The sequence below is a fragment of the Ascidiella aspersa genome, chromosome 5 (genome assembly GCF_963924565.1).
Source record: "Ascidiella aspersa chromosome 5, kaAscAspe10.2, whole genome shotgun sequence".
Taxonomy (NCBI): domain Eukaryota; kingdom Metazoa; phylum Chordata; class Ascidiacea; order Phlebobranchia; family Ascidiidae; genus Ascidiella; species Ascidiella aspersa.
Window position 1 is genome coordinate 6,525,352 of NC_139451.1, and position 24,153 is coordinate 6,549,504.

At 33.4% G+C, this 24,153-nt stretch overlaps 1 protein-coding gene, 1 long non-coding RNA gene and 1 pseudogene across 3 annotated transcripts; 2 read left to right on the forward strand and 1 right to left on the reverse strand.

Annotated features, from left to right (window-relative positions):
* Positions 1-8,930: 8,930 nt before the first annotated feature.
* On the reverse strand, positions 8,931-21,486 carry LOC146141643 (uncharacterized; annotated as a pseudogene). The gene is made up of 9 exons (XR_014498759.1): positions 21,400-21,486; positions 21,244-21,335; positions 21,003-21,095; positions 20,831-20,934; positions 20,444-20,641; positions 10,450-10,552; positions 10,028-10,143; positions 9,444-9,613; positions 8,931-9,172 (listed from the first exon to the last, which is right to left on the reverse strand). The product of XR_014498759.1 is annotated as an uncharacterized LOC146141643 (transcript).
* On the forward strand, positions 15,948-16,424 carry LOC146141644 (uncharacterized). The gene is made up of 3 exons (XR_014498747.1): positions 15,948-16,084; positions 16,144-16,228; positions 16,298-16,424. It is a non-coding gene; the product is annotated as an uncharacterized LOC146141644 (long non-coding RNA).
* LOC146141645 (uncharacterized) lies at positions 16,915-18,253 on the forward strand. Its single transcript, XM_083390391.1, has 3 exons — positions 16,915-17,059; positions 17,268-17,401; positions 17,799-18,253. The coding sequence occupies exons 1-3, from the start codon at positions 16,936-16,938 to the stop codon at positions 18,027-18,029; spliced, it is 489 nt and encodes a 162-aa protein (XP_083246517.1). The 5' UTR covers positions 16,915-16,935; the 3' UTR covers positions 18,030-18,253.
* Positions 21,487-24,153: the final 2,667 nt, after the last annotated feature.

Below are 24,153 nucleotides of genomic sequence, written 5' to 3' on the forward strand. Positions count from 1 at the left end.
ATTTCCGTCTATAAGAGTCAAGAGAAAAAGGTTTAGACCACGCCTTGTTGTCACGTGATTTATTATTGAAAATCGTAAGAATATTTACGTCAATATTTCCTGTGCATTTTAGAAATATTTTCGCCTATAAGTATAGTCGCAGAATCGAATAAAAAACAGTATCAACCAGTATCACCCAGTATCAACCAGTATCACCCAGTACTGCCTAGTGCAGAGAGGCTTTTATAGCTTCTACTCAGACAGCAAACTTGAGTGCTTTTGTGACTGAACCAGAGAGAGGCTTTTACAGCTTTGACTGAAGACAGCAAAAATTGACTGTTCATGTATCTGAACTAAAGGAAAGAATTGGACCTGAATGGCCTCACGAAGACAGGCCATCTCAAATCTTGTAGGAGTGTGGTCGATTCATCTTGGCAATTAAATAAATGAAGACTCATTAATCGGACCCACCCCCACAGTACTCAACATTAATTTAACACATTTTAATACAAGATACCTCACATCTTAGGAAAATATTCGAGTGATCCACATCCTTTTAAAACAACTAACTATTTGTACTGTTATACTGTTTTGAAATAGGTGTAATTTTGTAAATGTTATCTTATTACAAGCCTTCCTTACAAGTGACCCCATGTGGTTTTACAAAAGTTGAATAAATATAGCCTGGAGCCGTAGAGCAGAAACTATCATTCAAGCTTGTGCATTTGGCTAAAAATCAGGCACTTGCTGAATTCCAAAGAAAATTTTAGCTACAGAACTGAAATCTTACATCTTGACAAAGAAACCGTATATTTGTGGAACAACGCCAGGACAATGAAAGAAGTTTGTCAGTTTCCAATGTTACAAACAAGTCACAACTACAATGAATCTTATCATTCTTCAAACAGTAGTCAAATCTCTAGAATAATCTTGTACTGATTTTAATATGAAATTTAGTAGAATGTTTTTTACTTGTGGTTTTGCTAGCATCAATTTAATTCGCAGCGTTTAGATCAACTGTATAATTTTGTTTCATTTCGTATCATACAAAAAATAAATGCATATTATGAATTTTAAAAAACAAGCAAAACTGTTGACTTTTTGTTAGGTGTGAACTGTAGTATATGACATCAAGAACATGATTAAAAGTGTTTTTAATGCAGGCTTGTTTAAATCTTCTTCCCTCGTAGAAATTATATTTCCAGATTTGTCTGTATTGATTCCAAACCTATAAAAAAGGTATAAATAATTTTTATAAGATAATGATTATTATTTATTTCAACTAAATCAAACACTGTTAAAGAATCCCACAACTTAATAAAAACTGCATATAACCAATTAATTTAATCAGCGAGCACTAGAGGTAGAAAATAAACTTTTACCTGTTAGATCACTTGGAAAGCAGCATCTGCTTAAATTGTATTCCAGTACCAGTTTCTTTAGTTCCATTAAAACTGTTAACCCAGGGAGAGAATGCATAGCAGGTTTAATATTACCAAACAAGTATTTTCTAGAAGTTTACACAAAATTCTTACTAATTCAGAAAATTATAAACAACATTATTAGTAAAAATTGATCAATATATCTAACTTCATTATGGTAAACCTTTTCACTTGGTGAAAACATGAATGTTAGTTTAATGCACTTTCTGGATCAATAACTAGAAGCTTACCCCAAAACACACCACACCCACCTTGCCAACCAAATTTCTCGTGAAAGATTGAGTGTGACAACAAGCTAAAATCGTGAACTAACTTAAATAACAATCCAATCTTTGATTCGTGGAATGGAAAAGGCGTAAATTACAACAATTTATTGCCAGGACAGTTTGATGACTGGAAAAGCAATATTCACATACTTGTCTTTGCGATGAAAATAGAAAAAAATGGTCTGATAGTGACTACAGGGATAAACTTACGAGTTAAACCGGTCAAAATGTCGCAAACGGCCCTAATGACTGAATTATCGACCAAATAGTGCCAGTCTCAGACCTATCGCCATTGTAAAAAAATGCGACTTCATCTGAGTCCGTCCGCGCGACCCCTAGTGATGGAAACCATCCCATTAGAACAATTCAGGTTTCAAACGGTATACCCGAAGCATTTGAGTGTACAACCGCCCCCTTAATACATACCTATGGTTTCCAGTGGGCTTCCTTTGTGCCAACTTATGTGTAACTTGGCTCATATATCGTTGTTATGATGGTCATAAAAGCACGTTAAGCTTTTACGACAGGTCTGGTGGGCAAACTACCACGTTTTTTTATATTTGCAATAAAATGTCGTGTTTAGTCAGAATAACGGCCGCTCATATGAAAGGTATCTCACCAAACAGATATAAGATTTGTTTTAGAATTTTTGCAGCAAAAACACGATAAGTTGAATATATATATATTTATATATATATATATATCAACTAAAATGACCCTTAAAATCAACTCAACTGGAACCAAAAAGTCAATATGTTTTTTTACAGATAAATATGGCTGCTTACTTGTGACAAAACTTAATTCTGGTAATGCTAATTTTTGGTAAACACGGATGGGCGAAAACGGTTTTGAAGTTGATGCTATCACTAGAAGTTTACAGTAAACCCGTTAACATGCAGCTTTCGCCGGCAGCTTAGGTTACTGTTCAACCGGATTAAAAAGTAATCCGTTCCAGCGTCGTAATTACACAAACTGCCCTGATATGCATTATTACGTAATATTCTAGTAAACTTTTGACGCACAATCGCTTTTTGGGCTTACGCCTACTCCTTGCGTTAAATCTATTTTGCTGCTTGTTTGTTTTTAATAACCTAAAACTGAACAAAACATGAATTACTTGCGTTAGTTTTGTCGAATAAGTACGTTCATAACTGTAGAGTGCTCCAGATTGCCTGGCAAACATAATGTACTTGCAGCAAAAATAAGCTCACGTGTGCTGGTCGACGCTATATACAAGGCAAAATGAACAAAAGAAGGGATAGATGTACTGAACATAATAAAAACTGTATTTGGCGCTGGCCTAGAATCCTTCTCAGCGTTGAGACAATTATTAACCAATGCACAAGTGTACAAGCTGTACTGATGCATATGCTTCTTTGTTGTAAAACAGGTAATTTTTTCTGATTTTTTTAACAATTCTTTTGTATAATTTTTGTTCTTGAGACTCTCTTCCAGCTGCAAATAATATTGTATATTTCTTCCCACCTTGCCATCCATTTAGATAGTATTTGTTTTTCTTCAATAAGATTTAAAAGCAGCATGGTTTCTTCTTTTATCCAACTACTTTGGCGAATTTTAAAGCTCATTTTGGCGCTTGTCTAAAATCCTACCACAGCGTTGAGACAATTACCGCGTTGAGACAATTATTATTAAGGCAATGTACAATATTTGGGTGAGGGTGAGTCAAGTATTACTATTTAATACCGAAACCCACCCTAATAACTCAAATAATGTTCGCTGCGGTAGGATTCTAGATAAGCGCCTTAACTTCCTTACGATAAAAATAAGACTAACAACCACTCTACATATACTTTTAGCAGCCTAACCAGTGCACGATTTGCTGTTATCCCTTGTTAAACACTAGCAACTATACGTTTGACTTCGGAAACTCTCTACTTAATCATTTGCTGTCGCAACCGTTAAAAATAATTAAACTCCACTCATTTTGTTGGATTAAGAAACGAGAGAATTATCCAGCGCCAAAACGACAGAGAATAGATTGACGAAATGGGTTCGAATCCGGCCCAAACGTGCATATAAACGGGATTAGTGTTGTAATGACTTAAGTCACTGTTTTCGAATGACTTGACTTGAGTTAAGTCTTTTAAACAAATGACTTGGGTTGAAATGAAGTGTTTTCATTAATCATTTTTTTGTAAAATTGGGTAATTTATTCTAATTTTTTCACATTACCTGCTGTATATTGTGTTTTTGTAATTTTAGAGGGTATTGCTCATAATCGGACTACACTGTCAGAACGGTGTTTAAATTTGAACACCAAAACGGTCTATACACGTTTAAAATCTAAACACTTAAACACCTAATTTAAACACCTTTGTGTTTAATTTTAGTTTTGGTGTTTAAATTATAAACACCTGAACGATTTTATGTTAAACACCTGATATTTTGACGTGTTTAACAACGATTATTGGGTGATTTTAAGCACAATTAAGGAATTTAAACATGTTTACGATTAAACACTTCATAATTTAACACGTCAATTATTAGACATGTTTAATTCGATACATTCTTGTAAAGCAATAGCTCAATTCATTTATGTTGACGTTATAAGATGTTGATTAGGGGCATTGGTATTTTAAAGCACTGAACAGTTGTTTTATGTACGATTTCGTCAAATATTTAACTATACAAGTTTGCATGTATGATCGATTGATCGTAACAGATCACAATAAACGGAATGACTTAATTCATGGTTTCACTTAACATCTGTACGGCTTATTAGGCGTCATTTCATTTTTTAAATATAACGACAATCATGAAAATACTGGTTTGTGTTCTTGACGTGCCATTAAATCCAATATTTGATTTCATTATGTAGCTTGCGAATAACTTTGTACCACCCAAGTAAAAAGCGAAGCTGTGCGGTCTTGCGCCGCCATGACCTACTTAAATTGCGCCAGCAATAAAATACGCGTGACGAACACAATCTTTGGGAAGGACTTTTTTCTAGGGCAATGCTGTATCGCCGTGAAGCTTATATATTTTTCAAGTTTAAATTGTTTAACGTATGACGAATAGTAAGTATTATTTATTAAATGTTTGATTTACGATATATTTTAACTATTTATAGTAAATTTTGTTTTGTTATAAAACAAGTTTTGTCATATTGTACATATTAAGTACATTCAATAAATCAACTCATGATTGAAATTATTTGAAATTGATTCGGTCCGATGAACATCAACAAAGCATATCCACTGGTCTGTGACTTTGACCAACGCGGGAATTCAAAATGCCGAAAAAAAGTTTGACTTTAAACCAGTACAAGTTATACATTACAGTTAAAGACTTTGCGTATTTTTGGCTTTCGAGTTACTAAGATTGAGGTAAAACAAATACTAATGTGTATAGTGGTGATTTATATATATATTAGTTATTTTAATTTGCTTTTTCATAAATGTGTAGTGATAATGTTTTATTAGCTGTGCAAGACGCTTGAAGACGGGCAGGTCTAGAGTGTGAAATTTATGTTTAAAAAAAGTTTTCCAAGCGAAAACGAAATGTCTGAAATTGGATTTTTGTTTCAGAATTTTAGGTATTTCATTCATAAATCCAAAAGCAATGTAAGTTGTAAAAGACTACTTCATAATAGTTTGGTGCCATACACATGTAGACATGGAAAATTAAACAAAACAGGTTGGTAAGCTATTTCTTGTCTAAAGTAGCACTTTAATTATTCTGTTAACAATCAAGTATGCTTTTATTAAATCATTATTTTTAAAGGTATTTAGATTACACTGCTTTGTTTCAGGGCAATCAATGACAGCAAACCATTTGCTCTTTTCAACTTCAGAAAAACTTGGTTCACAGGAGATTAGGTTAAAAATGTAAGTAAATTTTACTTACATGTTTTACATTAATATAGTTTATTCCCAGTTGGCTTTTATTTTGTTAGTAGCAGCCAGCAAATTATTTTTTTTTATCTCTGTAAAATTTCTGAAGTACTTTAATATGTGTTTTAGTTTTAATTTATCATTTCCATAGTTTAAATCTTACATTGAAGCTTTAAATGTAAAATTTAATATGTAGTACTTTTGGTATGCTACTGACGCTTTAATAAAATGATATAGTTTACATAATTAGAGTTTTTATTTATTTACAGGAATTTTAACTGCAGTGTAAGATGGTAAAATAAAAGTCTGTGACAAAGTTCAAGTGGAAAACAACAAAAGAGTATAGATCTACTAAAATTGATACACAAGGTAAACAAACTAAAATTTTCTTCTTCCCAAGATCATTTATCGAACCTTAAAATTTGTGGTAAATACATATAATTGAATAGATATTTAATTTATGTGTTGTGTTCCATAACTTGTGTATAATGTTTGGTCTGCATGTCCCAGTAATGGGCGACTTTTTTGGGTCAGATTGTGTATCACTAGTTTAAGCAATTATTTTGATAAAACATAATGGCCAATGCAATATTCTGGCTCACACATTTACTTTTTATCTGAAATTATTTAATGATTTAATTGGGTTTTCATAGTAGGGTGAACCTTTTTTTTAATTTTAGTGGGTCATAAAGATATTAATACAATAAAAATGAACTTGTTTTGTAATCATTGCGATGTCTTTAGGTTACAGTGTAACATAAATAATACATTTTCTAATGCTATGCTCAAAGAGTACATTGCCACCAAACCTAGTACATGTCATAATAATATGCTTTTGTAGTGATTGGTGACAAACTAAAACATATTTTTATGACATGACATGTAGTGGTTCTGGTGAATAACTTGAAAAATTTACTATGAGCAAATGAATAAAGAGTTATTCAGTGATAGTGTATAATTTAATCACTGCAGTGTATTATATTGATCTAAATTTTATTTTTTAGGCAGCCATGTTCAACTCGTCTTCTAAAAAGAAAAGCTCTTCGAGGCCTTTATCGGGCAAACCTTTGGAGTGGACGGCACAGCAGCTTTTCTGCATTGGTATATTAGTGGATGGAATGGACATTAAATTTGTGGAAGAACAACACTTGTTGAACAAATTGTTAAATTATATTTCATTGATATTCGAGCCTGTTAATATACATGGGATTTAAGTTATCCATCCTACTGCTCTGTGTTTTTATATGTTTTTAAACAATGTATGAAAGGCCCCACCTTGAAAATTTGCCAAACATAGCAATTATAAATATTAAAAAAGGTTTCAAATTTGTAAAATATCTTCTTTTTCTCTGTTTTTCTTTTTATCACATACGCATTTTTGTTTGCATAAACACCTGCATTGTATTAAAAATGCGATATTTATATTATTATTCGTTTTGTTTGGTATAATAAAATTGTTTACCTCATAATATATTGTGAAATTTGTTTGGAAACACTGAATACTAGCATTAAACACCTGGCAGAATAAACGGCAAAACCCTAAACACCTGGAATTTAAACATGTTTAATTTTAAACGTGCTGACATTTCGCCCCTTTCAGGTGTTTAATTTTGGTGTTTAATCGAATGACAGTGATAGTTTAACAAAAGTCACTTTACAAACGAATTGACTGGGACTTTACAACACTGGAAAATTACCACTTTATCATTGATTCTAGAAAAGTGGCAGAGCTCACAGATAAAATTAGAAACCTTATATTCTGCCGTTTTTGTTTTTACAAAACAAATATATTACCACAACTTTGCAGTAATGCGTAGTGTTTATTAGCTGTTGACTGAAATTAATTGCGCATCCTTCATGCTGAAGTTTGCCGCCTGCCGCCACAAATCCGCTTCGATTCGACGCAGAAGTTTGTCGTCGAACAATGTTGTGTTCGGGCCATAAACGACTGAAGTTATGTGCCAGCGATGTTTCATTTTTTGTTTTTTTTGGGGGGAACAGGATCGGAATACCACTACACCCCAAATAAGGTTGAACATAAATCAGCTTTTCAGTTTTACAGTGTTACATGACTAAAAGGCTTAATTCCTGTGGCTTTGTAAACTGGTCGTTCTATTCCGACAACGTCGGAACATACACATGATCATTGGGTCAGAACATACACATCATCGGTCATTCTTGTTGTCTTGAGCCCCGAAATTTAAGAACAATAGTTCAGTCGCATAGAAGATATAATTTATAGATACAGTTCGTTTTATAACGAGCATATCCACATACTAGCTGTTCGAAATACTCGTAATTTATATATAGCAGATTAACGCTTAATGGTGAAAATAACGGCCCAAATAGACGTTAAAACTGATGATGGCATTAGAAATTGCCGAAACGTTTTAAAATAAAGCATGTCGCTTTTAACGTCTATTTGGGCCGTTATTTTCACCATTAAACTTATGAACAGATCCGTATATAGTGTTCCAAAGATTAACCCTTGATTTTGAATATAAACTAATTTTTGAATATTAAACTACTCGTTTTATGGATCACTAGCCGAAATACCCAGCGTTTCCAGGTTAAATAGAATATTTGCCAGTTATTATAACTGCGTAAAAGTTAATTACACCACAATAATCACAATAATGTACGAAGTCTATTTTTGTAATGTCATAACAAATTTGCTTATGCCTAAACGTTAGCACTGCGTGTCACTAAATAGAAATTACAAATCATGTAATGTGTGCCAAATCATGTCATATCGTGTGTCGAAAAAAAAAGGGTTAACCTAATGCTTTCCCACAATCAGAGTAGCACTCCACAGCTTGTGTGAAGGCGGCATTAATAAAACGGCGTGTTTAATAATGTGACTTATCTGCGCATCTCTGAAGATCTTATTGCTGGTCTCCGTAAATTGCCATTTATTTTTGCATTTGGTTAAAACAGTGTAAAATTAACGTATAAAAGGAGTTTTGTGTCTAAAATAGGTCACTTATGGTGAGGCTCTAACGCGCTCTGACCATTTAATCACTAATCACGTGTTTCCAGCATTGTATAATATTTTTCCTGAAGCCACGTGTTGTAGCCGATAATTTAAAAAAATACATTTAACATCAAACCAAATTGCAACGTTGTGTGTTTTTTAAAATGCGATACTTTGCAAACTCAGTCCAAATGTTGCGTAGTTTATACTCGGTTAGGGTTGCTGTACGTTGTCTGTGTAAGTGTCCTAATGCCTCATAAAACAATGTTAAGGAAAACGCTACAAAAGCAATATTTTGCATATTTTACGTAACGAACACCCGTGACCATTCACTAAGAAACGTAAAAAAGTCGCGTAGCAACAATTGTTTGAAATGCTTTTTTTTATTTTTTTTTATTAAAAATTTTATTAAGCAATACATTCAAATTAAAACAACGCACATTATCAAGCTACCACTGAAACGTTTTAGCTCTACTTTTCCTCATCTTTCTGACAAGGGTAGTTGCAGGCCGATATAATAATTTCGTCAAATATCCTCCGGTAATTCTCTTTCTCGCTTCCATTAACGACAACGATGTGCTTCTCTGAAGAGGCGACGGCTCTCGCTTCTTCCATATTAACTCTATACTTCGCACTTTGGTGGAAAATGTAATAAATCTAAAACATGTTACTTAGTTAAGCGTAAGAATCTAATTAAAGCAATAGTGAACCCGCATTTAGAAACACATATTTTAAGCAATTTTCCATTATGTTTTTCTGCAGTAATAAAGAACCCAAATAAACACTGCCGAGGTTTGTCGGATTTCCAGGAAAGAAAAATTTAGCCATAGCATTTTAAAACGTAATATGATTTTCTTACACGCAGTTTTCTCGGTCATTATATGATTATTTTACGTGAAAAAGTTATTTATTAACAGAGACCACTCACCATAACCCCGTCTTCTTTTAATTTAGCTGCAGCTTCTGTGACATCATCGTTGGAGTTTTGCTCCACACTTACGGCTATGACGTTACTATGTCCCTTGGAGCGATGAAAATGACTGAGAATATTGTTGCGCACGTAGCGAAGAGCTGCGCCAGTGTTGACCGTGTTGTTCACTGAAAGGCATGATTCGGCCAAGGTAAATATTTTAAAATATTCCAAAGTGCAAAGTGGTATAACGTAAGAATTTACTTAAGGCAAAAATTGTTAAACTTAAAACAGTAAAACAAAACGTTACGATCATTATTGGTTCAGGTTAAATATAAATTCAAGAAAATAACATTATCGAAGATGTTTTTCGGCTGAGGTTAATATTTTTTTATAATAAGGCAGTAGTCGGTAAACCGTGGGCCGCGGCCCATCAAGGCGCAGTGTAATATTTCACCTTTAAATCAAGTATCCTCCATTTGACACTGTTTTCGTAGTGGTTTTACATAGTGGGCCTTCAATAGCTCTAAAAAGAGTAATTTGGGCCGCGACAAAAAAGTTTGCCGACCACTGAAAATACAGTGTTGTAATCGAGCTCTAACCTGATTGCGAATATTGAAATTTTCTGTTCACAACCTGGGGAGCAATAACCTGGTAAACGTTCTCGTTGAACAAAACATCATAAACCTGGAAGTATTCCTCACTATGTATGAGGTTACTAAAAACAAGAGATATTATTGACACATATTATATCTATAGGAAAATGTGAAAAAGTAATATTGAGGTTTTCATATAACGAAACGCAAAGCTTGTCGATGATTGAAACAACTTGCTATTGTAAAGGTTTTCTTGCAGCTTAAACATCAATTTTTCGGAAACTTGTGCTTTAATCGGTTTTGTTTCCACGACATATTTTGGTAAGTGAACGCAATTTTTAAACAGAAATGCCTATAAAAAGTTCCAAAGCTGTATCGAACACATAACCAGTCATAATTTAGCAACTATGTCATGTTCAATTAGGTACCCGAATGTTGAACCACTGCCGGCTGATCTTTTTATTAGGTTTTCTTCGTTGTTGAATTGAAGTAGTGCAACCATATCCAAAGGCACATATGGTGGGCACGCCTCTGCAAAACATTTTTAGGTGTATAATAAGGACTGACCTAGGCAACATACGATCCGCCAGCAAATGTATTCCGGCCCGCGGCTTATTTTTTCAAAATAGTTAGGTTAAGTACACTCTAAAAAAAAATTGGTTGGAGCCCTACCAATTTCGATTGATTTAGGCCTATTGTTTAGCTTTTCCAACATTATTTGTCATTGTTACCAACGTGACTGGTGAAAAAGCACATTGATGTCATTTCCCATTGTCTTTGTTCTAATAAACAAAACATAAACTGTGTAAAATGCAACCAAGCTTAAATAAAAATTATAGGAATACTCTCATTGTGACATAACACAAAAGAAACCCGTTTTCGCAGACGCGTAGTACATATTGACGTACCTATTGCTATATATATATTATGCAATTTATTCAGGTAAGAAATATCGCTTAGGTAACTTTTGAAGAAACGTACTAGCGATGTATGATTACTATGAGCTCTGCTATGCAGAAAGCCAAGTATAGGCTACACCCGTGGGTGCTATTTGAAAACAAGAACACTTCAATCCTGTATTAAACAGTTAAACTGTCATGTCCACTACAAATATACTGGGTAATGTATTTCAAGAGACATTTATTCCCGCCCAAAGAGATTAAACTTGCAAAAAAAAGACATCGGATTTTTTTATGTAAGTATTAAGTTTTCCTCATATTTATGTATAATTTGTATCTTAAGTAAAATAAATGAAGCCTATATTACAATGTAAAGCAGTATTAAAAGCTTAATTAGATAAATTTGTGAATTAGATAACTTTGTTATATGTTTTTTAATAATCGCACCCCAAAAAATATTTATTCCTACGTCATTATGTATCATTTGCAATGAGCCAATCAAACGTTAGCATGTCGTGCGTTCTTTTGCGATTACCAGTGAAGGAAAATTACAGAATTGGGGTTTAAGTCAATACATCGAAAAGTTTGAAGGTAAACAATAAAATATTTTTTCATTTTAAACTTTTGACTAACAAGTACGGTGCTCAACCTTTGTATTGCTGCCGACCGGTCAACTTTCAAAAATTTTACTGTTCACAGTTCAGGAGGAAAGGTCTAATTGTTTATTTTTTAGTTAATAATTTAAAATTAAATTAAATACCTTCAGAACCAAACACAGTTATAATAAAAGCAACTACCTTTCGATTTTACTACAGGTTTAAATATTTTTTCAAGAGGTCATTCCTATAAAACTTTAAGCCTGTAGTAAAATCAAATTGTAAAAAATTCGGCCCTGTTTTAGGATTCTACCACTTTTTTTTATTTTTAGTAACAAAACAAGTTGTCAAAATTGAAATTGGAAGAATAAATATAAAAATAATTCTTGACCCTCCCAAATACTAAGAAGCTCCTTAACCGAAATAATGTTGGCAATATAAACCTAGCGAAATGTGGAAGGATTTTGGACCAGCAACGATCACCTGAGGTTCGCTATCCTACCACCCGGTTTGGAAAGTATGGCAGATTTTGACAAAATCTCGGGGTACAAGGCCAAAAAATTCCGGGTGACCGGGTGCAACAAAGGTAAAAAAAAGTGCACCTCACTGACCTGGTGATGTTTACATATTTGGGGTGCAGTTTTTAGAGGTTAAAAAAAACTCGTAAGTGCACTTGCCATACTTTCAACAGTGGCCTTTCACAACGCAACCTTTTTAAAAAAAAGTCTGTGCAATTTAATAATTCGAATGTGCCACAGAATGCAGACTAGCTGATAGGATAGTTCTGCATAAATGGATTCTTCTATAGGTTATTTAAATAATCATTCCTAAAAGCAAAGGGCTTACTGTTGATGTGTATGTGTCATTATCAACATTGCTAAAATTTTGATAATTTTGATATAACAGAACAATTTATAACAGAAGAATCATTTCTATTGCTATCAATGAGTGACGTTAAGGAACTTATACCGAAAGTGGGACATAGAGTAATCTTTCTTAAGGAAATGGCTGCCATCAAAGAGGTGGGCCACTAAATTATTTTTTTTACTGACTTTTAGCTGAGCTTGTTAGTCATATGTGAGCTTTCTTCATTATAGATGTTTTATTAAGCCATAAAAATTGAAAAAACAGTACACGTTTTTATTTCTCTTAGATCATTTTGTGATGCCTGATCTGCCATTTCAAAATAATATGTTTTTTTAGAGAAAAATATAATTTTTATTTTACCATAGAAGTATATTTACTATGGATAAGAAATGTTTATGTTTTAAATGCCATGAATCAGTTTATTTGTTTCGTCTTGGTCGACATTTTTGTGAAGAACATTCAATTGTGGATGGATTTCATGTACTGGTATGTTTTCAAGAAAACTGCTCTCGGTCATTTTCCAGATATAGCTCATTACGTAAGCACTGTTCAAGAAGTTGTCCCAAATCAATCACCTGCTACCTCTGGAGCAAACACTCTTTGTGGTATACTTTCTGATCGGATAACTGCGTTACCAGATAAAGACCTATTTGATTGGTCTAACAATGCTCAAGAAATATCAATCTCAAATAGTGATGATGATATGTCTCACATTTCTAATAGTTTAATGTGGAACTCTGCAGTGTTTTTAGCCAGACTTCGAACAAACCCTTTTGTGACTGGAGCTGTTCTTAATTTTGTCAAAGAGGAAACAAAGATATTGGTTTCTGAACTTGTCAGTGGTATAAAAGTAAATTTAATTAAGAATATTAATAAAACATTTTCCAAAAATTTGCAGTTTTCTGAAATTAAGGATTGCATTGAAGTAAAAATGTCCCATTACAACAATATATTTGAAAACATGGACACAAACTATAATGAACTTAAATTTTTTGAAAATTGTGGTGCGTTTATTAAGCCCGATGAAAAAAATTTGGGTCAGCGAACTGAATTTGTACCAAGTAAAGATGGCAAAGGAAGCAGGCAAAACATGTAAATGACATGTATTGTCATGTTTCTATTGAAACAACACTTAAATCGTTTTCAGAACTACCTGGTGTTTGGCAAAATATTAGAAAAAACATAAATGGTGGTAGTTTTGTTCTGCGTAATTTTTTCAATGGAAATTTAATCACACAAAAAAATTTTTGTTCTGAAAGCTGTAATATATTTCTCAATATTTTTAATGATGATATGGAAACAGTCAATCCTTTGGGTTCACACACGTCTATATATAAACTTGGTTTTTTTTATTATAACATTCTTAATTTGCCACATGTGTATAACTCTGCCTTGCCAAATTGTTTTTTGCTACAAGTTTATCATTCTATTGATAGAAAAAAATATGGAATGAATCAAATTCTTAATACTATTGTTGATGAAATACAAATTTTGTCACGTACGGGCTTTAAAATTTCAGTGGATAGAAAGTTAATAAATGTAAAGGTTCATATAGGTCAAATATGTGGGGACAATCTGGGAATTCATGGTCTGTTTGGATTCGTTGAATGTTTTAGTTCAGGCTACTGCTGTAGATTTTGCTGCAGAAATAAGGAAGAAGTTTCTGTTTAAGAGATAAAGAAAATTATGAAAGTCATCTTGTAGAACTAAACTTGGCTAACAAAAAGTCACACTTCGGAATTGTTAATAAGTGCATACTTAATACATTAAACAATTTTCATGTTACGGAAAATTATGCTGTTGACATCATGCATGATCTTTTTGAAGGTGTTTGTCCCTATGTTGTGAAGAATTTGTTAAGGGTATTTGTATACAAGTCAAATTTTTTTACTCTGGAGCAACTAAACACAAGAATTTTGTCTTTTGGATATGCCAGCACAGAGGCTAAGAATAAGCCAATTGAAATTTCAAGACATGCCATTTCAGAAAATGGTCATTTAAAGCAATCAGCTTCGGAGATGTGGTGTCTAACCATAAACTTACCTTTAATGATTGGTGATTTCATTCCTGATGGTGATAAATACTGGAATCTATTGTTGTCTTTGTTGCAAATTTTGGAAATTATAATGTCGTCTGCCATTTCTATTAGCTCAACATACTTTTTGCAGTGTCTGATACAGGAACATCTTAAAACCTTTGTTTGCCTTTTTCCTGAATTGCGTATCATACCCAAACAACACTATTTGCTCCACTATCCAAGATGTATTAGAGAAATTGGCCCTCTTTCAAAGTTTTGGTGCATGAGATTCGAAGCAAAACATAATTTCTTCCGACAAATGAGTCATGTCACTTGCAATTTTAAAAATATTTGTAAAACCATGGCTTTTAGACACCAAATGCAATTATCCTGTCGTCTCTTTCTTAAAGAGCATATTAATACAAAAAAACTAGTTTTTGTTAAGGAAAAAATGGTATCCTATGCCAACATAAGGTTTGCTGATTTGCTATCTTTAGATAAATATTTAGATGTAGAAGATACTATCTTTTCCGTTTCGCTGCTCCAGCATTTTGGTATTAATTACCACCTAAATCTATTTGTTGTATTACATGTTATTGAGGAATCTGGGCTTCCAGTTCTAGGCAAAATTATCGGCATTTTTAGGCAAAGTACTAGAGTTTACTTTATTGTTGAGCTGTGGAATGCCACTCTTTTTAATCTGCATTGGTTTTCTTACGATATTGAGTATACCGGTTTACAAGAGGTTATAAGATTTGATGATTTAAAAGATTATAATCCATACACACTCAAACGCAACTATTGTGGTCAAAAGTTTATTGTTTTTCGCCATAAACCATGGTATTAGACTGTTTTCTGACTTTATTTGATATATAATCCTGAAAACTTACTGTTATAGATACATTTTTTGTTTGGTGCAAGTTATTTCTACTCACAATGCTACCTAAGAGTAAAACAAGTTTTACATTTAAGTGTTTTATGTTTTGTGATTGTTGAATTGTGTAAAAGCTAAATGTGTGTTGTTGTTAATGTTTTTGGTGTATCAATATTTGTTCAGGCCTTTTTTAACTTTTAGGTTTCTATTGAAAATGATGTTTTTCATCTAATTCAAGTATGACAGATTCAACAGCTGGCCAAGTTAGTACACAATAAATTAAATTTATATTTTTTTGGTCTAAAATTTATATGCTTTTTCCAGAGCTCTGAAGCAGCAACACCCCCACGAAAAAAATGTCTTGCTTCAGTGAATTATGTGAGAAGTTTAACATGTTTTTGAGTTTTTTTTTTAATTAAGATATCTAGTAGTAAATATATATGTGACATTGTTTAATAGCAACTCATTTAAAAGAACTTAGGCTGCAAGTGTTATTTGTACACATCTATGTCATGCAGTGACGAAATTCAATTAAAACCATTTGCTATTTGTATGAGCATGTGCTCTTTAATGCATTGCATCCATATTTGTATAGGTAAAATTACCCAACAAGATAAATACGTTTTAAAGAGGTAAAGTTGGTATTTTAAAATAGTCATATTTTCAGGACATTGAAGAAATACTACTGAAAAATCCATATGGTATTGGAATTATAAAGGAATATGAAATGCAGCCGTTTTTGTCGACAACAAGCCGTTGTCAATTGGTGCAAGTACTGGTTAACAGCCTAATGGAAAAATGTGGAACTCAGTAATTTCATTTTTACGGGAAACAGATGTTTTTTATGCTAAAAGTACTTTATTATTCAGCCCTTCTTCACACCAAAAGGAAACTTTAGCAAAAGAAATAGTTATGCAACTTCCGAAGATGCACTGTGGTTCGCCTCCTGGCTATGTAAGATTAAACTATTAAAATGTTTGTTTATGTAATATTGCAACTTAACACCTTCATTTTTATTTACAGCAACACCTATTTCAACCAGCTTGCGATGGCTTACCAGCGTCAGGTTTTCTTCAGGAAAGAATTTTGAATGTTCAGCGTCATATCTCAAAACAAAAACAAAAAGTTAAAGGATGTGCCAACATTTTCAGGTTTGTAATATTAATTAAATGAAATTTTGTTTTCGACAACTATTATTTTCTTGATTTTAATTGTTTTACAGAAGCTAAAATTGAGAATAACGAAGTGGTTGAAGGTATGATAAAGTGGGTAAAAATTGAGAATAACGAAGTGGTTGAAGGTATGATAAAGTGGGTAAAGGCAAATGACACTCCATTTTCCAAAGTGCAAGAGTATATGCAAACAACATTTGATGCAAGGCGACAATGGATCATTGGAGTTGGAGGTCCAATGATTGTGGAATTACTCTCTCGCTTTAATGACCAATGTGGCTCTATACATGGGTACAAGTTTGAATTATAATTAACTGTAAATAAGATAGAACTGTTAAACTTTCAAGTGAATAATTTTTTATTTTTGGTACTTTATTTTACAAAAGATATACTTATATATGTACTACACAGTTTGTGTTTTTGTTTGGTTAGGTAAATCAAGATTTTTCGAGGATTTTTAAAACTGTTGACATTGATTTTGAAGAAAAAATGTTTAATGTTGCTGCTAAAATACTTAAAGTTATTAAACTTCAATCGAGAGACAAGTTGGCAATTCAGCTAATAAAGGAAATGGAAAATAAAAATCTATTTGAAAATGAGCAAAGTAATAAAGGTATACATGTAACTATATGTATTGTGCGATTTAAAACAGGGAGTCGAACCGGAACTTTATGAACCGGTTTTGAAATAACGATTGTCGAACCGGAGCTGAACAGGATTCCGAACAAATCCGTGAACCCGAACCGAAAGAGTCAAACGGTTCGACTCCCTGATTTAAAATGTCACACAGCAACAATTTAAAAAGGAAATTGTTTTTTTAGATGCCTTGATAAATGCTGCACTCTATTTACTGCCTAATATATTGCCAACACACACCAGTAAGCAACTTTCAAATGGGACTGTGTGGAAACCCACCTTATCTGAGTGTAAGAGTGATTTCATAGACTTACAGCCGGTAAGAAATGGTTCCAAACCGATAACTGCTTTTGCAACCGACAAAAAGAACCTAAACATTGGTAATCAAACCTTTTTAGATTTTTTCCACGGATTAATTACATTTTTGTTACATAAAATAAAAGCCAAAATATGCCATATATTCGTTTAATCTATATTTTAAACACTATTTTTAGTGTTCAGATAAGCTAAATTACCTGCTTTACAATACAGTTGCTTATTTAACAATTGGAAGAGTATAACAATGCAGTTGATTGACTTCCGCAAATAGAATGCTTGCTCAAACAGCAGTAATTAAAAAATGCTTACATTTGGCATTAACAGTGAATGACAAAAAGTTTAAAAATGTTAAAACAAGTTTCGCATTAAGTTAGTTACCAGTTATATTTTATTTAAAGATCGGCACACCAATAGAAGAGTACAAGAAGAAGAAAGAAGCTTCCGTATCCAATGTTATGCTAACTTGGCAGCCACAAGTTCTAGTTCTGGGTGATAGTATCCTGAACACTCCCCAGGTTTTTACACTTGTCAATCAAACAGTGTATGAACTGAAAAGCATCCATGAGGCAGTGGAAATTTGCTTCAAATGTTTTTTTGTGTTTAATATGCAGTACCCTAAAACAGCCTAACTTGCATGGTATTTTGTTCAAAAATATATTTTTGGCATTGATAGTTTTCACGATTCTGCAATCAAGAAAACGAAGTATAACGAAATTATTGGGCAATTAACTAACATTTAACTGCATATGATTGAGTAATCTACTGTATTCCCAAATGATGTTGTATTCGTTCTTTTTCTTTTATATACAGCTTTTAACGCTTTATTGGGTATTTTAACCTCTAACTGCTTTGTGCGCACCATTTTTATGTTGCGACCTTCTGAAATAAATGTTTGTTTTACCCAAGAAAATGTGCATTTATGTCAAGATAGGCGGTTAAACCAACCAGTGTGTTTGTAATAACAAAACAATAATATTGTGTAGTAGAACCAAAATTATTGGTTAATATTGCCTATATAATTGGATCAGGTCAAAAGTGTGTTTGTAATAAGTAAACAATAATATTGTTTAGTTTAACCAAAATTATTGGTTAATATTGCCTATAATATTGGACTGCAGCATAACCAACTCAATTTGGTTAATACAAACAAATGCTACCAAAATTTTTGGATGGACACAGATTGGTCCTAGGAATTGGTTGCTGTGGTCAAAATTTTGTTAGTTCCAACCAATTTTTTTTTAGAGTGTAATAACAAGGGCGAGTTTCTACAAGCAAACGTAAAAACGCTATAAGGATTTAAAAGCTTGGCGCTATAAGGATTAAATTGGTGCTTTCGTGTTGCGTTACTGATATGATATTTCATAAAGTGAGCGCGCTACAAAAAAGGTGAAAAACCACTGGAATACACTTTTTTCCAAGAACTGATCTAGTCATGACCCAACCAAACTCTAATTAGCCTGTTTTGCAGACTAAAGCTTCTCGACAAACTTTTTTTGCTTTGATATTCCACGCATTTTTGACACTAAGCCTCTCTGCATGAGCGTGTTAGCTGACCCGTGTCGAAAGCGGGCGAAAGTCTACAAAAGCGCGGGAAAACGAATTGATCTAAATGAAGCAAATTATGCGCGCCAAGTACAAAATGGCGGAAACCCAGCGAAGGTTAATCCATGTTAATCGTGAACTCCTAGGCACACCAGTTAACGGATTTTGTTGATATTCATCATTAATTTGTGGCGATATGTCTATTTTTGTAATCACGTCTCTAAGGATACTCTTTTTGCAGTACTATTTTCAATAAACCTAATTCAAAAAGTTAATTTGTTTGAAAACAATAACTGTTTAAACATTACGATGATTCTCTTCTACAAATAATATTAACAACACCCATTACCTAATGTCCTAATGTTTATATACCGATTATAGTTTAATATGTATATATATATTAAAATATTGGTGAAAATATATTTAATATATAACTATAGATATGTAGGAGGAAATGAATTTTAATTTGAACAACAAATCGCAAAGTAAACGCCAACCCAAGAGATAGAAATTCATTTAACACACTTATTAAGCGACTAACCTACCTCTTACGAGCGTGCTAGACTTAGCGCGCTTTAGCAGGATAAAAACCAGTCAAGCGAGGCGACGTCGCCGTGGGTCATTTTAAGTGTGTCAGACAAGGGCGCTAGCTCACTTATTTTGCTCATGTAGAGAGGCTTATTTGCAGACAAAATGCGTCCTTCGCATTGTGGCACTTTGTCAAACAAAAATCTATCAAATTATTCTTTCGAATATTTATAAATTGATTTTTGTCGAAGGTATATTAAGTCTTATAAACGAACATTAGTAAACCGGCCGTTTTTCAATCTCTGAAAAATCCCGATTCGCATATTTCAACCTAATTTAGGTAATGCAATGCTTTGTGTTTCTACCGGTTTATATCGTGTTGCCAGACATTTGTACCGCAAGTAACATTTTCAATTATCCAATTTCATATTTCGATAATTAGGATTTGTTTTTTAGTTGTTTACACAGCATTTTTCTAAAACAATCAGTCTTGTTTTTTATGAGTTTTTCATAAACTCGAAAAAATAACTGATTGGTGTTCGACCGGTCGTCAGTAAAACATCCAAAACGAGTGGTTAACGACGCCAAGACACTAATGCAGTACTTCAGACAACAATATGTTGTTTGAATCAATGAGTTTTTAATAGGTCAAAATTTTGTCCAAAAATAAATTTTAGGTCAAAATTTGTCAAAATTTTAATTTTTCAGGTCAAAAAATAATCGCCCCAGTACTAAGTCGTTCTTTCGCTACTTGTCTTATAGCGTCACAGTATGGAATATATTACGTGTGTTTAAGGTCCTATTTTGACCCGGCCCGCCACAACATTTCATGTTTCTTATACGGCCCGTGGTAAAAATAATTGCCCACCCTTGGTTTAGGCAGATATAACCGCTTTTAGAACAGTATTATCAATAATTCTTAAATAAAGTTTGTTTTATATTAAGCTTTAAGAAATCCACCTAATGTACTTACTGACACAACAGGGTTTCTTTTCGCTCCACTTTCCGCTCCCCAAGCACAATCGTTCTTGCTTGTTGAAGGGCATATCGTGGTAACCGGTCTCGTTGCATCTGTAGCTACAGAACGACCCCAAGCGGTTAGTGTTGGAGCAAGTCACATAGCCGTGATCCATGTGAAGCGATGGCATTGGACAGCCCATAGAAGTTAGTGAAACAAACAGCTAGCACCATTTAATCAAATAGATTAACCAACTGTATAACCACAGTATATTTAATAGGGTAGCTGTTATTGTTTGAGCAGTGCATCTTTTATAATATGCCTAGATAATTGATATTAGCTTGCATAACATATCCTGTATTAAAATAACACATTTGTTTTTATTATTTGTGCAAATTTACATACCTTTGCAAGTTTCCTTAACATTACACGAATCGTTGTCACAACAGCACCAGCAATGGGAAGCATCTCGATCGTTGTTGCGTGTGTGGAGTTTTATTCCAGTTCTGCAGAAAAATACAAAATACCACTCTTGCTTGGGGTTCCCACAGGCCAAAAATATGGCGAGTGTTACCTGTAAACGTTGATTTTCACACGCCTTTTTCTGTTTGCATCTTTTCCATATTGCGATTTTGTTGTAAACTCTACGAACTTCAGTTGAACAAATCTAAATAATGAACAGATAACTTGAGGGCCATGAAATAAAATTTGGGTTAATTAACTAAAGGCAACTAATTTTATGCTATCTATGGTTTACTTGATTATTAAAGTTATGTTAATTTTTTTTTTTTTTGGCTTTTTCTCGTTATAAGTACCTCATTGTATCCACATTTGGTTACATGCCCGAAAGACAAGCATTGTTTATAACTGTTAGCATTTTCGCAGTTCCAGCATTCCGTACACGACCCTGCAAATTTATTTTAGATCAATGTTTAATTGAACATCTTCTCACGAACTTTGGATTAACTTACCACAAGGAATCCTATATCCAAACAAACAAAATAAAGCAATGAAGCGTATCATTCTTTTTTCTGTAAATAAGCACCACCTATCAGAGATTTTTTTAAGCCTTTTGCAGTTTTGCAGACAAAATTAAACTCTGGTGGTAAGAAAACAATGATCACCAGCATAAGGGCCCTTAGGCTATATGCTACTTTAAGCATGTTCAGTGATGCGTTTAATGAAGTTATCTGTAAGCCAAAAGAATGATAAAACGAACCCTTTTCCTAAATTTAAGTAGTTTGCTATTTCACTATAAAATATTGAGAATTCCTGATTTTATCATAGGTATACTTCTACCGAGCTTTAATCGGCATTCAAATATAACGTCACAAACGTTATAGCTTGACGCCACTAAACATGTAACTTAAACAGGCTTGTTGTTGCCCTCACGAAGTGCAAATAAAAATATGATTAAGTTATATTACGATAGCTTCCGACGAATTAAGATGTCAAATTATTTGACGAGGTGCGAACCAAAATTTTCATTTTTCTATTAAAAGTTTTGGGCTAATTACATCAAAGCGATTCAATTTGTTGACATCACTGTAGCTTAGGGCTACCATATTTTCAGCACCCAAAAATAGGACATTGTTTTTGCCGTTAAGTAAAACGAGTTGAGTTTAATGATGTTTTATGCTGATGATATTGACCTATTCGTTGCGAGGGCTATGGTTTTGCTGTTGGCGGCTACGAAGAGAGTTATAAGCGACGATTTAAAAATCCTGCGTTTTAAAGTGAATAATCACACACATTTGCTTTATTAATGGGCCTTTTTACGTGTGAGGTTATAGGTTGCAATTTTTCTGGCACAATGTTTGCAATAACGATCAAGAAGGTAGGGCTGGTAGGGCAATTTGTTGGAAAACTTTTATAAATCAGCAATGTAGCATGTTTCATGTCGACAGTAATTTTTTGGAAATAAATACACGTCTCGCCGAAAAGTCTTGTTGAAAGTAAAAGCAACTAAATCGAAATGCGAAAAAAGAGGTCATGTGGGCATTTAAGAGCGTCCTCGGAGGACCATTAACTTTTCTTGAGCAAAGCGGACAAATCCTCCTAAAAGAGGACAAATGGTAGGCTTATTGTTGTAGCTCGTACTTTTTTTCTGTAGCTCGTACTTTTTTTCTAATGTCCAATTGTTTAAACATATAGTTACCGTTTTATTATGTTGTTGTGATCCACGCGAGTGGCTACTATAATTTTGCAATTTGTTAGTTTTGTCATTATACAAATTTAATTTATTATGTATATAATAATGTTTTCAAGAATTTTTCAAGAAAATATAGTTTGGTAAAAAATAAAAACATTGCACGTTTGTGTCACTTGCTCTAACGAACTATTTATCTCGAACTTATCGGATTGAGAGAAAAAGTTATGGTATTATACTAATTAACCCAAATTGTTTAAACAAATGATCATCTTGTCGATGCAACCAAATAAACGGCGCTGACCTAGAATCCTACCACATTTTTTGTCCGGATTACATTAATTATAACATATTTATGCCTTTCCTTGCAATTTCAACTTTGGTAACTCGTTTCGTTAGTGTTAAAATAAATGTGGTGGAATTCTAAACCAGCGCCCAAAAAACCTATATTAAACAGTTTATTGCGTCCTTTTTACGAAACATTGCCTATGTGAAATCGAATAAGCCGCAAACTAAACGTAGAAGTTACACTCGTGAGAGAGTGTGTACATTGAGAGTCGTGTCAAGTAAGTGTTGTAGTCTCTCGCTTTGTAACTAAAACACATTTATACCTGCATTAATATTACTTGACGAATGAGCTGTATAACCTCGCTGAATGTTGGCCTAAAATTGACCCTGCAGCTGTAGCGTACTTAATGCGTTATACGATTGAATATTTTTTCAACTTACCGCCCTTTAAGGAAATTGCTAAACCTCTGTACCTTGCATTACACGTTAGTTGCTAACCTAACAGAAAAAATAAAAAGGATCCGATATTCTACTTTAAACATCCCTACTGACGAGTCAAAAATGTGTTAGAAAACATGGGCGTCCAAACATATCACTATAAAGGCCGATGCCAGACCGATGGCCCCCGATCGTCAGATACTCTCAACCCACAGTTTCGGGCGTTATTTTGGCCATTTACCTTCTTTTGGTGAATTTAGGACTTAAACTGCGTACTTGGCTGTAGTATGTCGTTGCTATTAATACTATGGTTTTATAGATTTCTCTGCTTGGTATTGTTGGTTTTTTAGGTCTTATGGTGTGTTCCCGAATTGTTGTCAAAACATTCCAGTTTGGTCTAGTTTTTGTCATTTAAGCCTGGACAGTTTTGACTCAAAAAGGGACCCGTTTTTGATCATTATACTTGGATGTGCATTTGCTAGGTGTTGTTTTAAAGGAGCAGGTTTCGTGGTAATCTACTGTTTGAAAATGTTTCCATGCACAAAATAAACTAAGGAATTTGAAGACCATTCTCAATAAAATATGTGAATCCAAAATTCAAATAATGTTCTGGTACCTCCGACATGCCATATTGTTAAGACTACATTTTTGGTTACTTTGATAGAATATTTTAATCAGTCAGTGAGTTATTTTTACCACTAAAACGCCTTGATCAATGGGCTAAAAAGATCTAGAATAAACTAACTGGGCAGTTAAGCCGTACCCAGTGACAAACAAATAGGCAATCACATGCATAACCAGCACTGAAAAAATTTCAAAAGGTGAACTAAACCTTACCGGTATCGCTACT

What these genes read in the sequence shown, in the direction of transcription:
- LOC146141645 (XM_083390391.1), top strand. Translation starts at nt 16,936, where the DNA reads ATGTTTAATGTTGCTGCTAAAATACTTAAAGTTATTAAACTTCAATCG. An exon ending in AAATGAGCAAAGTAATAAAG is followed by an intron (nt 17,060 to 17,267) that starts GTATACATGTAA and finishes TTGTTTTTTTAG; the next exon opens with ATGCCTTGATAAATGCTGCA. An exon ending in ATTTCATAGACTTACAGCCG is followed by an intron (nt 17,402 to 17,798) that starts GTAAGAAATGGT and finishes TTTTATTTAAAG; the next exon opens with ATCGGCACACCAATAGAAGA.